The following is a 15442-nucleotide window of genomic DNA, read 5'->3' as shown; positions in this document are numbered from 1 at the left end:
AAGGATGGTTATCTTCCCCTTGACGTATCATTTATATTTCTCATTCCCATCCATAATTCACAGGTTGGCATATAGCACAGAGGGGAAGGGACAAGCCCTGTCTTTGTGGCCATGAAATGTTGATGCTTTATGGTGCGTCTACACTCTCCTCCCCTCCCTGGCAGATTTGTGTCCATTATTTAAACATGGAAGCCTCCAGGAACCTGTACTGCACTGTCGTGACAGTGACACAGCTGCAGTGCAGGGAGCGTAAAGTGCAGGATCATTTGGGAGGTTCCCACTGCTCATTTTGCATAAAGGCTTTTGGCCAGATTCAGACTGGGGTCTGTAGAAAGGAGAGGAAGATATATACATGTTTTAAATTGAACCTTTACTTAACTACGGCAGCAGTCACAGGCTAAATAATGTGTTAGACACTTTTTTGGTCTTTTTCGCCCCCTTTTTGCCCCTTTTGGTGTGGTCTGGAATGATTTCCAAAAACAAATAGAAGTCTCTGCATCAACAAGACTTAAAACGGATTAAATCATTCATGCTAGCAGTCATTGGTGAAAAAGGAGCCATGTGGTTAGTTTTACAAGTTATTGGACTGAAAAGAGGAGAAATAAGACTTATTTTGCTCTGGATTTGACTAAATCTTCCCCCTCTCCTCCATTCTCTCCCTTTCTTTATTTTCTCTCTATTTTCTTACCCTCTCTATCTCTCTCTCTACCCGCTTCCTCTTTTTCCCTCTCACCCTTCCTTGCCTCCTTATCTCCTCCCTTCTCTTTATTATCTCTCTCCCTCACAGTTGCTATGTACAGAGAGCCATCGTTGCATGATGTAGGAGAGACCAAAGCGCCCAAAACAGCCGTTCCTCCCAGTAAAAGCACAACCGAGCCCCCAGTGATGAATGGAGGCAAACCAGTCAGCAAGCCTACTACTACTACTACTACTGCTACTGCTGCTAAGCCCCCCACATAGCCACAATTCACCTGGTGTGTGTGTGTGTGTGTGTGTGTGTCTGTGTCTGTGTCTGTGTGTGTGTGTGTGTGTGTGTGTGTGTGTGTGTGTGTGTGTGTGTGTGTGTGTGTGTGTGTGTGTGTGTGTGTGTGTGGCTGGAGGGAGGGAGGGAGGGACGTACATGATGGAGTCAGGGATTTTCCCTACCAGACTCCAAACCTGCACCCTCTTTCTTCTGTGGATTAGTTCCAGGCAATCTCTCGGTCCTTCCTTTCTTCTCCTCTCTCTCTTTCTTTCTCTTTAACTCATCAATGGGGGATCGATGCAGAAGGGTGGTCGCCTCCGCCCCCACCCCCCAAAACAGAAGGAAGAGTGACTCTGACAATGGAATCCGTAAAAATGATGTGTGTTTCACGGCCACATGTGATACCTTGCTTGCTGACGGTAACCCAAGACCACCCCCTCTACATATATGCCCTGTTGCAACAGTGTGTGTGATTAAGATCTATTTTCTATACCACAGTGCACCAGCTATGTTCTGGGGTAGATGCTTTACACACATAGTAAAAAAGAAAATGGACTGCTATCTTCTACTTTTTACAAGTATATTCCCGTCTCTTTCTCTTTCTATTCTCACATTTTTCTCTTTGTTGAGTAACTTAGAAAAAAGTACATTTTGCAGGGGCAGTGTGTGGTTTTGTAATACACGCATTCATGCCGATGTATACTCAACACACACAGACACATTGACACTGAAATACACTCTTCTTCCCATACACAACACATACACACACAAGAAATAAGATGCCATAAGGTTCCAGGGACTCATTTAGGAAGTCTGGTGTTAGGGAAGCACTACAGATACGCACGCATGCACGCACGCACGCACACACACACACACACACACACACACACACAGCATCTACGTCGAGGGGAGAGTCAGAGTCTCAGGCTGCGTGTTGCTTTTTTAGAGCTCAATAAAGAAAGACTGGAGGACAGCTCACACAATCATAGCTGATGAAGTGCTAATTACCCCCACTGCAATCAATGCGAGGAGCCCACACACACATACAGACACAGATGTGCGTGTGTGTTGGAGAATGCTTTAACAAGTGGTGTACAGGTGTAAACATATCACAATCCAATCCCACCAGCGGTGAGCTCTGCCTCATCCGGTCGGGAAATAGGAACCTGAAATCTATTTTTCTTAAATTCTTATTTCTGAGCAAGGGCTCTAGGAATATCTATAGGCCTTGTAGGCCACAGTCCCTCACTCGCTGACTTGTCTGAATAACGGGCTAGGCTAGTGGCTCAGACTAAATGGTTCAAGCCCAACGGCGGCAGCCATTTTACATTCACATTTACTCGAGGTTTGGCTGCATCCCCATTTTGTTCAGGAAACTAAAGCATGGGCAAGGTTAGTATTGTGTTCTATTTTTCTTGCAGAAGCAATGCAAGAGATGGCTTATATTATAACATTTTCACTGTAAAAAAAAAAGATTATACTACATATTCTGAGATGTTACGAGAGGATTTTCTCCTAGCTCAGCATGAAGAGTCCAGTATCGCTCATCTTGGCCTATTACGTGCCTGTTTAGACCTTGATCCCCAGCATGCCAATACATATATCCAGTCACAACTGGGCCTAAGGTGTCTCACCCACCAAACACATCCAATAAAGACCTAGCAGAATATTCACTCAACAACCTTTACAGCTGACAGAGATTGATTCATAAAATGACCAAAGTATCCAAGAAGCCAGAACGATACCACAGTTGTTGCTGTGTAGTACAATGGCAACAGCAGTCGACTGCATTCTGATTTGATTTTCCTTTCTCCGATTTAGCTGTTTTTCCCACTGTGATTTACCACATGGTTCATTTTCACAAAAATAATCCCATTGACGAATCGATTCTCTGCTGGCCTTCTTGCTGAAGCTTTGAAAGGTCTTGATTGATGTCATTTTGGATCTTGTGTTCATATGAATCAAGGTTTTGGGATACCTAGAAACATTTACGTGCATGTTTTTCCACATAGGACTATGGCAGAGTTCCCCAACTGGCGGCCCGCGGGCCAAATTGTGGCTTTATTTGGCCCCCAAGTTTACTGAGCAAAAAAAAAATGTAATCTTTGTTGTTGGACATAAAAGACTGTAAAAACACCAGGAAATCAGCTCCGAGTGATTTTAATTTGGGAAATCTGTTATTAAGTATTCACCCGCATAAAAGATAGACACGTGATCACATACACATGTAAGCAAGGTTTGAATTATATCTTTTTGGGGCTTCTTGCAGTCTATTTGGAATTATGTTCCGGCGCCGCGGCTGAATCTAGTTGATGATCCCTGGACAATGGGACAAGGGAAAGGTACTGTTCAGACCAATGCTAGTGAGGAGTTGTTTGGAAATTGTTTGGGACTCGAATTAGCATGTTGTTAGGCACACTCCTACTTCCACTGGAGCTACTTCACCGCACTTTCTGTTCGGAGTCCTGATCTGATCACGACTGTTAGCAATGTATCAACCATTATCTGAATCTATCTGCTGATTTAATTCTGAACTTGATTTACTGGATTCTATTGATAGCTAAGATTTAGAATGTTGATAAGTAGACTGAAGCTACTGTATGCTGCTGAAATTGGAAATATATTAAGAGATTTATTTGCTGATATAATTTTCCAGTTTATTGGGATTTTAAGCCCCTATTTTCTAGAGGATGTTGAAGCACATTTACTAGTTAGACTTAAAAACACTTGTCTGTACAAAGCTACATGGATGCTATTATAACAATGCCGTAATATACACAAAGGAGCTGAAATAATATTTTTTTTCTTTAGGGCGGGTGTCCCCTCCACATTACACCCTGGTTGCATCCCAAATGGCACCCTATTCCTTACATACTGCACTATGGGTCCTGGTCAAAAGAATTGCACTAAATAGGGAATATGGTGCAATTTGGGATGCATGTCCAGTAATTTCCCTTCATCATAATGAACTCTACATGCTGGGCTACCCAAGCCCCTGCAGACCAGTTGACTGGTTTTTCGAAAGCTGAACTTTATTTTTGTAAATGACTGTGTAAATGTGCGTCTGTTTATCTCTCTAGCCGCCATCTTGTTTTTTTGTTGGCTTGTTTGTTTTGTTCCTACTGTATATGGGTCGTGCGTGATTGTTGTTTTCCTGATCCTTCCCTGAACAGTTTATTTTCAGTTTTCTCCCTCTGTCAACTAATTTGTCAAAAAGTAGTTGGAGAGGTTTTAGTTTTGCTTTTGTCCTTTTTCTCATCTTTTGCATGGGGAGAGGATGGCATTGATGGGCTGCATGTAGTAGGCTATGTGTATCAAGAACTGTTGGTATGTACTTCTAATTTTACATACATATATGCTACAAGTTTGTCTGCACTGTACAGTTTGTTTGTTGTATACATATATACAACATGTTGAATAAAATATTTATATAAAGGTGTGACTGTAATGTCAGTAACATTAATGCAATATAGTGTGCAGTATATTATTGCACCTGTCATTTTGATGGGATAAATAAAACGAAAGGTTGGCTAGTACTAAAAAGCATGAAAAGGCCAAAGTAGAATTATTTACATGACCGTTTTTCTTTACTACTTCCTATCAATCATGTTTCCAGGTAGAGGTTGGGCTCTCGAGTCAAAGAAACTCACATCCCCTGAAACCACCTTCTGAACTTACATGAATACCCAGCATGGCACTATAGAGCTATGTGTGTTTTCTGTTCTTTTTCCGGCCACCACATTTGAACATGTTCATGACATGGTGTTCACGAGTAAGGAGGAATTGCCATGCATTGATTGACCCGATTGTAGAAGAGTATGATGATTGTGATAGTTTTCAGCGACAATAGGCACTATTAAAACGATTTATATTTAAATATATATACAATTGCAAGTGTGCCACTTGGAGAAATGTATGTCATGTCAATAGAGATTTATACCCACGTATGATTATGGTATTTTCATTGTTTTCCATGCAGAAATGTTGTGTCACGCGGCACATTCAATGTTTCATTATTACAAAATAAATAAAACGCTCAAACGATACTCTTGACTTGAGTGCAGGGTGTTCTTTGAGACCAATCACACACACACACACACACACACACACACACACACACACACACACACACACACACACACACACACACACACACACACACACAAACACACACACACACACACACACACACACACACACACACACACACACACACACACACACACACACACACACACACACACAATGTATTAAAGATTTATCCTTTTGTTTTCAATGTTTGGATTCTGTTCATGTACCTGCATCCTATTGTGTGTAGCGTTCTGGAATATGTAATGAGTCTTACAGAAACAATTGCCATACATATAGTTATATTGGAAACATATAAAGGGTTACAAGGTCTTCTAAAGAGAAAAAAAACATATTTTTGCTACAAAAGTTTTTTTTCTTGCATACAAAAAAAGAACATCGTTTTAATAAAGATGATTTGTAACCAGTACAATGAATGCTGTTATACAAGTGATATGCAGAAATCTGAATGAAGAATTACATCCCAGTTTGATTGACTTCTTTTTTTTATCCTCCTCCTCCATCGCGCTCTCCATTCCTCTCCTTCCTTTGGTGCTTCACACCTTTTTCTGACAGCACAGTCTCTTTGTGTAGCTACTGAAATGTTCTGTGGTGTTAGTATTCAGTTCCCACCCAGATCTCACAGGCGTTCCCCGTCCAGCCATCCCAGCAGTCACAGTTGCCGCAGTTGCACATCCCATTCCCTGCAATAAGAGGTAAGAGGAGAAACTGTAAAGTGACAGAGCCACCTGACCAATCATGCCTGCCTGAGCTTTCTTAACTAGGTTCCTGAACCCCCTGACAGAGTTCCACGATGGGGGCTTGAGCTAGGCTGAGCTCTCTTGGGTTGCTATGGGTATGCTCTAGAGTGGGATTTTATTTATTATATGACGCCATTACATAAGGCTCAATCTTAGTCAAAGACAAAAGTACTGAAGTAAAAAGACAATGTGTGTGTGTGGTATAAAATACTGAGACCGCCTGACAGATCAACACTGTGAAATGGTCATAGGAAATCATTATTTTTCTGGCCTTTATATTGAGGCCTATAGCTTAGGGAGTTTTGCTGTGTCAACAAGAGAACACAGGGGAAATTAGTGTTCTTTTGAGCAAGTCTGGTCATGCAGTGAGCGATTTCACTGGGCTACGGGCAGGGCAGATCAGGGCAGGAGAAATCCCCTCATCTAGACTCTCAGAAGTGGAGTAGTGTTGTGTGTCATGCCTCCGAGTTGGGCATTAAAGCAGGGATAGATGGGGATGGTGTTATACTGAATGGAGAAACCAAAATATTTGTGTTGTGCTGTATTTTACATTGTATCATTAAAAACCATTCACACATTGGGAATTCCCACATCTTAAAACTACAGGTACACATGGTTCTGGATGTTCTGTCTAGAAAACAGATTGTGACAAGTCTGGGGGATAGCCCCGACCAAGACTCAAACCCATGTTAGAGCCCAAGTCCCTGCAACTGTCATTCCAACCCCTGAACCACCAAGAAGTGTAAGCAATGTAAACTGTGTCCACTGCATTGTGCTGTATTCCCTGAAAGTGATTTACTGGAATGAATATTCCAAAACACAAGCAAACATTGAAGTTATTTTCAAAGACAATTAGATAGTTTCTAATGTTGACTGAAGGTTCTAATTTGTGTCACAGGTTTGCACCCTCGTTTTTCTCTAAGGCTCAAAGGGTGCCAGCACTATCATCCTTGGTGCATGAAATGAACCAGCAGGTATTCCTAATACATTGAATGTTCCACATCGCTCATGAATTGTATGCATAATGAGAATCTCCTGCTTTGAACAATCCATACAATTCCCACATGTGGAATAACTCATCCACAAACTTAGCAGACAGATGTTTGCGTGGTTCTAATGCTAAAATATTGAGTGCACTGTACTGCCACCTTGGGAAGGGGGGGAGTAATCGAATAATTACTATTGTTTGTTTTGATTTGCATAACCCCCCTTCCCCCCTTTTTGAGAAGTCACTTTTCCCAGTGAAATATGAAAAAAAAACACTATTTCAATCATCCTCATGTATATGGTAATTGTGACATATGCCCTAATCATTAATATGCTAAACAGCGACATTTAACCAACATATTTATGAATTCCCTTTGTCCACTCAAATTTTTCTCACTCATTGTTAATGAATGTTTGTGTGAATTCTGTGGTTAAAGCATTGCTTTGAGTGACACTATGACTGACACAGGAGTCATTCATCCAATAAGAGAAGTACTTCTAAACAGTACTTCCAATTGCCTGCTGCCCTGAGGAAATATTAATGGGAGACCAACTTTAAATAAAGTGCAGCTTATAAAGGATTCATAAAGCCTTCATAAACACTACATAAATGTGTTACAAGTCATCTATAAACGTAAGTCATGCTCTGTAAAGGGTTCATAACTGTGACATAACCACCAATGTCAAATGTGACATAACCACCAATGTCAAATGTGACATAAACCACTAAGACAAATATAGGTGGCATAAGCACCTCTTAATAAAGGCCTTATAAATAACATTAACTTGAGGATTCACAAAGCATTTATAAACATGTCGTGCGTCTTGGTAGAGCATTGCAATGCCAGGATAGTGGGTTTGATTCCTGGGATCACCCATATGTAAAAATGTATTCACGCATGACTGTAAGTCGCTTTGCATAAAACTATCTGCTAAATTGTATATGTTATATTATATTACTCAAAAGAAATATAGGATGGCCCAACCTCTTTCCTTCTTGGGATCATAGTCAATATTGGACCTGACCTCAACCTTCCTCAAAACTTTGATAGGGCCTTTTAAAATCCGCTATTATTTTTGCCTACTTCTGTTTCTTTCCCAAATTCCGTTTTCTCACTTGAGTTTTTTCAGGTTTCGTATTTCCCAATTTTTTCTGGTTTTACCATTTTCTTCACACTTTTTAATTTAAAAACAAAAACAAACGATTTTCTGTGATTACAACAATGCTTAATCCACATCAGGGGATGACTTTTGCGGTCTTGGAAAAATCTTAGAAACTTACATTTTGCAGTGTAGTTGACCTTTAATTCAGTGAGCATTTCCTGCAATGTTGTTTGGTTAGCACGTGATGATTATGTATTACATATGCAGTGATTCACATTGTGGCCGTCAATGGAATGGGTTGAATAAAAGGCCAGCAACACTCCGTATTATTCAGAGCCCCATGAAATGACAGCATACATACATTATACAGACCCTACTGAGTATTCCCTACAATATTTTTACTGCGGCACCCAGAATCGTTCTTGCTATAAGCCAATATGTATTCCATATACAGTGATTCACATTGTGGGAATTTATTTGACCTTGGAACATGGTTTTATACCCAAATTTAATGCAAATGTCACTTAAATATGAACAAATATGCATTATTGTTCATGTTTAGACAATTATGTTTCATATATCATGAATAAATCTAGGTTATTGACACTTTTCTACTATTATATCGGGGACTATTATTTTCAGATTTTTCCGAAATTCCGTGACCCGGAAGTACTATTTTAGTGACGAGACACTGATCATGTAAGGAGTTCGCAAATCAGATGACTACTTGTGTTGCCACTGGACTGCGGAAAACAAGTAACTTAACCTTTATTTAAATTAGTTTGTAGTAGTTTCGTTACACACTGTAGCTATCTCAATCGTTATGTCAAATAATTTTGGTGACGTTACAGCAACTGCTAGCTACCCGAAATGTAGCTAGCTAGCAGGCTCAGTTAAATAAGGGACAGATTGGAATGTACTGGTATTTGGTCATTGGTATTTTATTAGGATCCCCATTAGCTTTTTCAAAAGCAACAGCTACTCTTCCTGGGGTCACACAAAACATGAAACTTCACAGAAAATGACATAATACAAAAAATCAATAGACAAGAACAGCTCAAGGACAGAACCACATTAAAAAAAATAATAAAGGCACACGTTGGCTACATATCAATGCATACACACAAACTGTCTAGATCAAGTAGGGGAGAGGCGTTGTGCCGCGAGGTGATGCTTTATCTGTTTTTGGAAACCAGTTTTGCTGTTTATTTGAGCAATATGAAATGGAAGGAAGTTCCATGCAATTAGGGCTCTATATAATACTGTATGCTTTCTTGAATTTGTTCTGGATTTGGGGACTGTAAAAAGACCCCTGGTGGCATGTCTAGTGGGATAAATCTGTGTGTCAGAGATGTGTGTAAGTTGACTATGCAAACAATTTGGGATTTTCAACAAATTGATGTTTCTTCTAAAAAGAAGAAGTGGTGCAGTCAGTCTCTCCTCAACTCTCAGCCAAGAGAGACTGGCATGCATAATATTTATATCAGCCCTCTGATTACAATTAAGAGAAAACGTGCCACTCTGTTCTGGACCATCTGCAGCTTAACTCGGTCTTCCTTTGCAGTACCGGACCACACAACTGGACAATAAGATTAGACAAAACTAGATCCTGCAGAACTTGTTTTTTGGAGTATGGTGTCAATAAAGCAGAGCATCTCTTTATTACGGACAGGCCTCTCCCCATCTTTACAACCATTGAATATATATGTTGACCAGGACAGTTTACAATCTAAAGTAAAGCCAAGAAATGTAGTCTCCTCATCTTGTTCAACAGCATTCAACATTCATTACCAGATTCAGCTGAGGTCTAGATCGTAAGGAAATATTTGTACCAAATACAATACTCTTAGTTTTAGAGATGTTCAGGACAAGTTTATTACTGGCCACCCATTCCAAAACAGACTGCAACTCTTTGTTAAGTATACGTGGACACACATGCTTGGTTTAATGCCAGTGGCAGGTCATTTGTAAAAAATAAAAAGAGTAGAGAGCCTAGAGAGCTTCCCTGAGGTACACCATACTTTACATGTTTGACATTAGAGAAGTTTCCAGTAAAGAAAATAATGTGAGTTCTATTAGATAGATAGGCCTGAATCCACGACATGGCAGAGGTTGAAAAGCCATAACACATACTTTTTTTTAACAACAGGTTATGGCCAATAATATTAAAGGCTGCACTGAAACCTAACAGCACAGCTCCCACAATCTTATTATTATCAATTTCTGTCAACCAATCATTAGTCATTTGTGTCAGTGCAGTACATGCTGAGTGCCATTCTCTATAAGCATGCTGAAAGTCTGTTATTAATATGTTTACAGAGAAATAATATTGTATTTGGTCAAACACAGTTTTTTTAAACAGTTTGCTAAGAGCTGGCATCAAGCTTATAGGTCTGCTGTTAGAACCAGTTAAGGCCGCTTTGCCACTCTTGGGTAGCGGAATGACTTTGGCTTCCCTCCAAGCCTGAGGAGAAAAACTTTCCTCTAGGCTCAGATTAAAAATATGACAGATATGAGTGGCTATAGAGTCAGCTACCATCCTCAGTAGCTTACCATCTAAGTTGTCAATGCCAGTAGGTTTGTCATTATTGATCGATAACAATAATTTTTCCATCTCTCCCACACTAACTTTACAAAATTAAAACATGCAATGCTTTTCTTTCATTCTATTTTTTGTATGCATAAATACAATTGCTCACTGTTCACTGTTTCCATTTCCTGCCTAAGTTTGCCCACCTTGCCAATTAAATAATTATTAAAATAATTGGCAACAATTTTTGAATTTGCAGAAAGACAGCCAGTCAGATGTGCAGTCAGACTTATTAGCCATTATTTTTGCCCCATCTCTTTCAGCCATACATTTTTTCAATTCCTCATCAATCCATGGAGCCTGAACAGTTCTAACAGTCAGTTTCTTAACATGTGCATGTTTATCAATAATTGGAAGAAGCAATTTCATAAATTCATCAAGTGCAGCGTCTGGATGCTCCTCATTAATCACATCAGACCAACAAATATTTTTAACATCATCCACCTAAGAGTAACAGCAAAATCTTTTGTATGATCTCTTATACACTATTTTAGGCCCAACTGTTGGAACTGGGGCTTCCCTGGGTATAGCCACTATATTGTGATCACTGCATCCAATGTGTACAGATACAGCTTTAGAACAAAGTTCTACAGTATTAGTAGAAATGTGATCGATACATGTGGATGATCTTGTTCCTGTAGTGCTTTTAAACACCCTGGTAGGTTGATTAATAACCTGAACCAGATTACAGGCACTGGTTACAGTAAGAAGCTTCCTCTTGAGCGAGGTCCCCAAGTAAGTGTTTACATCAGGCATTTCACACATATTATTTAGATACTGACTGTTAGCACTTGGTGGCCTATAGCAACACCCCAAAAGAAAAGGCTTTAGATGTGCCACGTGAACCTGCAACCACAACACTTCAATAACACTTGACATAAGATCTCTAAGCATTACAGGGATATGACTCTGAATATACACTATTGTTCAAATGTTTGGGGTCACTTAGACATGTCCTTGTTTTCCATGAAAACATCCATGAAATTAGTTACAAAATGATAAGTAAATATTGTCAAGACCCTGACAACGTTATAAATAATGATTTTTATTTGAAATAATAATTGTGTCCTTCAAACTTTGCTTTCATCAAAGAATCCTCCATTTGCAGCAACTACAGCCTTGCAGACCTTTGGCATTGTAGTTGTCAATTTGTTGAGGTAATCTGAAGACATTTCATCCCATTCTTCCTGAAGCACCTCCCACAAGGTGGATTGGCTTGATGGGCTTTGGGTCATTGGGTCATTGGGTCATTGTGCTGTGCTTTGGGTCATTGTCCTGTACGGTCAAGCTGCTCCCACAACAGCTCAAGGGTTGTGACTATGCTGGCCACTCCATTAGAGACAGAATAGCAGCTGACTGCTTCTGCCCTAAATAGTTCTTGCATAGTTTGGAGCTGTGCTTTGGGTCATTGTCCTGTTGAAGGAGGAAATTGTCTACAATTAAGCGCCGTCCACAGGGTATGGCATGGCGTTGCAAAATGGAGTTATAGCCTTCCTTCTTCAAGATCCCTTTTATCCTGTACAAATCTCCCACTTTACCACCACCAAATCACCCCTAGACCATCACATTGCCTCCGCCATGCTTGACAGATGACGTCAAGCACTCCTCCAGCATCTTTTCATTTTTTTCTGCGTCTCACGAATGTTCTTTGTGATCCAAACACCTCAAACATAGATTTGTCCGTCCATAACACTTTTTCCAATCTTCCTCTGTCCAGTGTCTGTGTTATTTTGTCCATCTTCATCTTTGCTTTTTATTGGCAAGTCTGAGATATGGCTTATTATTTGCAACTCTGACTAGAAGCCCAGCATCCCAGAGTTCCCTCTTCACTGTTGACATTGAGACTGGTGTTTTGCAGGTACTATTTAATGAAGCTGCCAGTTGAGGACTTGTCAGGCATCTGTTTCTCAAACTAGACATTCTAATGTACTTGTCCTCTTGCTCAGTTGTGCACCGAGCCTCCCACTCCTCTTTCTATTCTGGTTAGAGACAGTTTGTGCTGTTCTGGAAAGGTAGTAGTACACAGCGTTGTACGAGATCTTCAGTTTCTTGACAATTTCTCACATTGAATAGCCTTCATTTCTCAGAACAAAAGTAAACTTATGAGTTTCAGAGGAAAGTTCTTTGTTTCGGGTCATTTTGAGCCTGTAATCGAACTCACAAATGCTGATGCTCCAGATACTCAACTAGTCTAAAAAAGGCCAGTTGTATTGCAACTTGGATTAGCTAACACAACGTGCCATTGGATCACAGGAGTGATGGTTGCTGATAATGGTCCTCTCTACGCCTATGTAGATATTCCATAAAAAATCTGCCGTTTCCAGCTACAATAGTAATTTACAACATTAACAATGTCTACACTGTATTTCTGATCAATTTGATGTTATTTTAATGGACAAAAATGTTGTTTTCTTTCAAAAACAAGGACATTTCTAAGTGACCCCAATTTTTTTAACGGTAGTTCAACCTCCCCCATAAGCATATCTGTGTTTTCTATAGATGTTATATCCTTGTATTGCTACTGCTGTATCATCAAAATAATTATCTAAGTGAGTCTCAGAAATGGTTTAATATATGAATGTCATCTGATGTTAGCATGTTATTGATTTCATGAACCTTATGTCTAAAGCTACATATATTAATACGGGCTATTTTCAGCCCTTTCCTGGGTAGCTTATCAGATATAGACATAATACTGAAAAGAGCAAATAAAGCAAGAGAACAAAATATACATTCAGCAGTCCATTAATCAATTGGTATGTGTTCTGAGGGGGTTGAAGCTACGAACTCATAGGCTTGGCTCGCTCATCCCTTCAAGGCTTCTGGGAGGGAGGGTGGACAATGAGCCTGTCATAGCGGATGTAAGCAATGTCCCCACGCGCTCTGGCAGCTTTCATGGCTGGAATCAGTTCTTTCCTCTTCTGGCGCACAGCTTCAGGATAGTCTTTGTTGAGGAAGATATACGCTCCTCTCAAGTTCTTGGTCTTTCCAGAACAGCTACCTTGAACCTCAGGATCCTGACCACTATCGGCCTGGGCCTATAACCTGGCCTAATCTGAAAATAAGACTCCCTAAATTCTATCAGCATATCGATTGTGCTACCACGGCTGGTAAAACCCTGGATCATTGTTATTCTAACTTCCGCGACGCATATAAGGCCCTCCCCCACCCTCCTTTCGGAAAAGCTGACCACGACTCCATTTTGTTGCTTCCAGCCTACAGACAGAAACTAAAACAAGAAGCTCCCGCGCTCAGGTCTGTTCAACGCTGGTCCGACCAATATGATTCCACGCTTCAAGACTGCTTCGATGACGTGGATTAGGATATGTTCCGCATTGCGTCCAACAACAACATTGACGAATACGCTGATTCGGTGAGCGAGTTCATTAGGAAGTGCATCAGCGATGCTATACCCACAGCAACGATTAAAACATTCCCAAACCAGAAACCGCGTATTGATGGCAGCATTCGCTCGAAACTGAAACTGAATACAAACAGAGTAGCTATTCCCTCCGCAAGGCAATCAAACAAGCTAAGTGTCGGTATAGAGACAAAGTAGAGTCGCAATTCAATGTCCCAGACACAAGAGGTATGTGGCAGGGTCTACAGTCAATCACGGATTACAAAAAGAAAATCAGCCCCGTAGCGGACCAGGATGTCTTGCTCCCAGACAGACTAAATAACTTTTTTGCTCGCTTTGAGGACAACACAGTGCCACTGACACGGCCCGCTACCAAAACCTGTGGGCTCTCCTTCACTGCAGCCGACGTGAGTAAAACATTTAAAAGTGTTAACCCTCGCAAGGCTGCAGGCCCAGACGGCATCCCAAGCCGCGTCCTCAGAGCATGCGCAGACCAGCTGGCTGGTGTGTTTACGGACATATTCAATCAATCCTTATCCCAGTCTTCTGTTCCCACATGCTTCAAGAGGGCCACCTATGTTCCTGTTCCCAAGAAAGCTAAGGTAACTGAGCTGAACGACTACCACCCCGTAGCACTCACTTCCGTCATCATGAAGTGCTTTGAGAGACAGGTCAAGGACCATATCACCTCCAGCCTACCTGACACCCTAGACCCACTCCAATTTGCTTACCGCCCCAATAGGTCCACAGACGACGCAATCGCAACCACACTGCACACTGCCCTAACCCATCTGGACAAGAGGAATACCTATGTGAGAATGCTGTTCATCGACTACAGCTCAGCATTTAACACTATAGTACCCTCCAAACTCGTCATCAAGGCCGAGATCCTGGGTCTCGACCCAGCCCTGTGCAACTGGGTACTGGACTTCCTGACGGGCCGCCCCCAGGTGGTGAGGGTAGGTAACAACATCTCCACTCCGCTGATCCTCAACACTGGGGCCCCACAAGGGTGCGTTCTGTGCCCTCTCCTGTACTCCCTGTCCACCCACGACTGCGTGGCCATGCACGCCTCCAACTCAATCATCAAGTTTGCGGATGACACAACATTAGTAGGCTTGATTACCAACAACGACGAGACGGCCTACAGGGAGGAGGTGAGGGCCCTCGGAGTGTGGTGTCACACTCAATGTCAACAAAACAAAGGAGATGATTGTGGACTTCAGGAAACAGCAGAGGGAGCACCCCTATCCACATCGATGGGACAGTAGTGGAGAGGGAAGTAAGTTTTAAGTTCCTCGGCGTACACATCACGGACAAACTGAATTGGTCCACCCACACAGACAGCGTTATGAAGAAGGCACAGCTGAAGAAATTAGGCTTGTCACCAAAAGCACTCACAAACTTCTACAGATGCACAATCGAGAGCATCCTGTCGGGCTGTCTCACCGCCTGGTACGGCAACTGCTCCGCCCACAACCGTAAGGCTCTCCAGAGGGTAGTGAGGTCTGCACAATGCATCACCGGGGACAAACTACCTGCCCTCCAGGACACCTACACCACCCGATGTCACAGGAAGGCCATAAAGATCATCAAGGACAACAACC

The 15442-nt window shown here is 41.4% G+C and overlaps 2 protein-coding genes across 3 annotated transcripts in view; one reads left to right on the top strand and one right to left on the bottom strand.

Annotated features, from left to right (window-relative positions):
- The window catches only part of fgf14 (fibroblast growth factor 14), a 321509-nt gene extending 316499 nt beyond the window's left edge, over nt 1-5010 (top strand). The window contains exon 5 of one of the 2 annotated variants that reach the window (XM_021578637.3): nt 788-5010. In XM_021578637.3, the coding sequence (XP_021434312.2) occupies nt 788-960 (173 nt within the window). In that variant the 3' untranslated portion in view covers nt 961-5010. The remainder of the gene's footprint in view (nt 1-787) is intronic. The other variant, XM_021578638.3, reaches the window with a different exon arrangement.
- Nucleotides 5011-5317: 307 nt separating this feature from the next.
- The window catches only part of itgbl1 (integrin subunit beta like 1), a 115806-nt gene continuing 105681 nt past the window's right edge, over nt 5318-15442 (bottom strand). The window contains exon 11 of the mRNA XM_036958515.2: nt 5318-5736. Within this exon, the coding sequence (XP_036814410.1) occupies nt 5648-5736 (89 nt within the window). The 3' untranslated portion in view covers nt 5318-5647. The remainder of the gene's footprint in view (nt 5737-15442) is intronic.

This window comes from Oncorhynchus mykiss, chromosome 22 (genome assembly GCF_057628025.1).
Source record: "Oncorhynchus mykiss isolate SJ-2025 chromosome 22, ASM5762802v1, whole genome shotgun sequence".
Taxonomy (NCBI): domain Eukaryota; kingdom Metazoa; phylum Chordata; class Actinopteri; order Salmoniformes; family Salmonidae; genus Oncorhynchus; species Oncorhynchus mykiss.
This window is presented reverse-complemented; position numbering and strand designations above follow the sequence as displayed.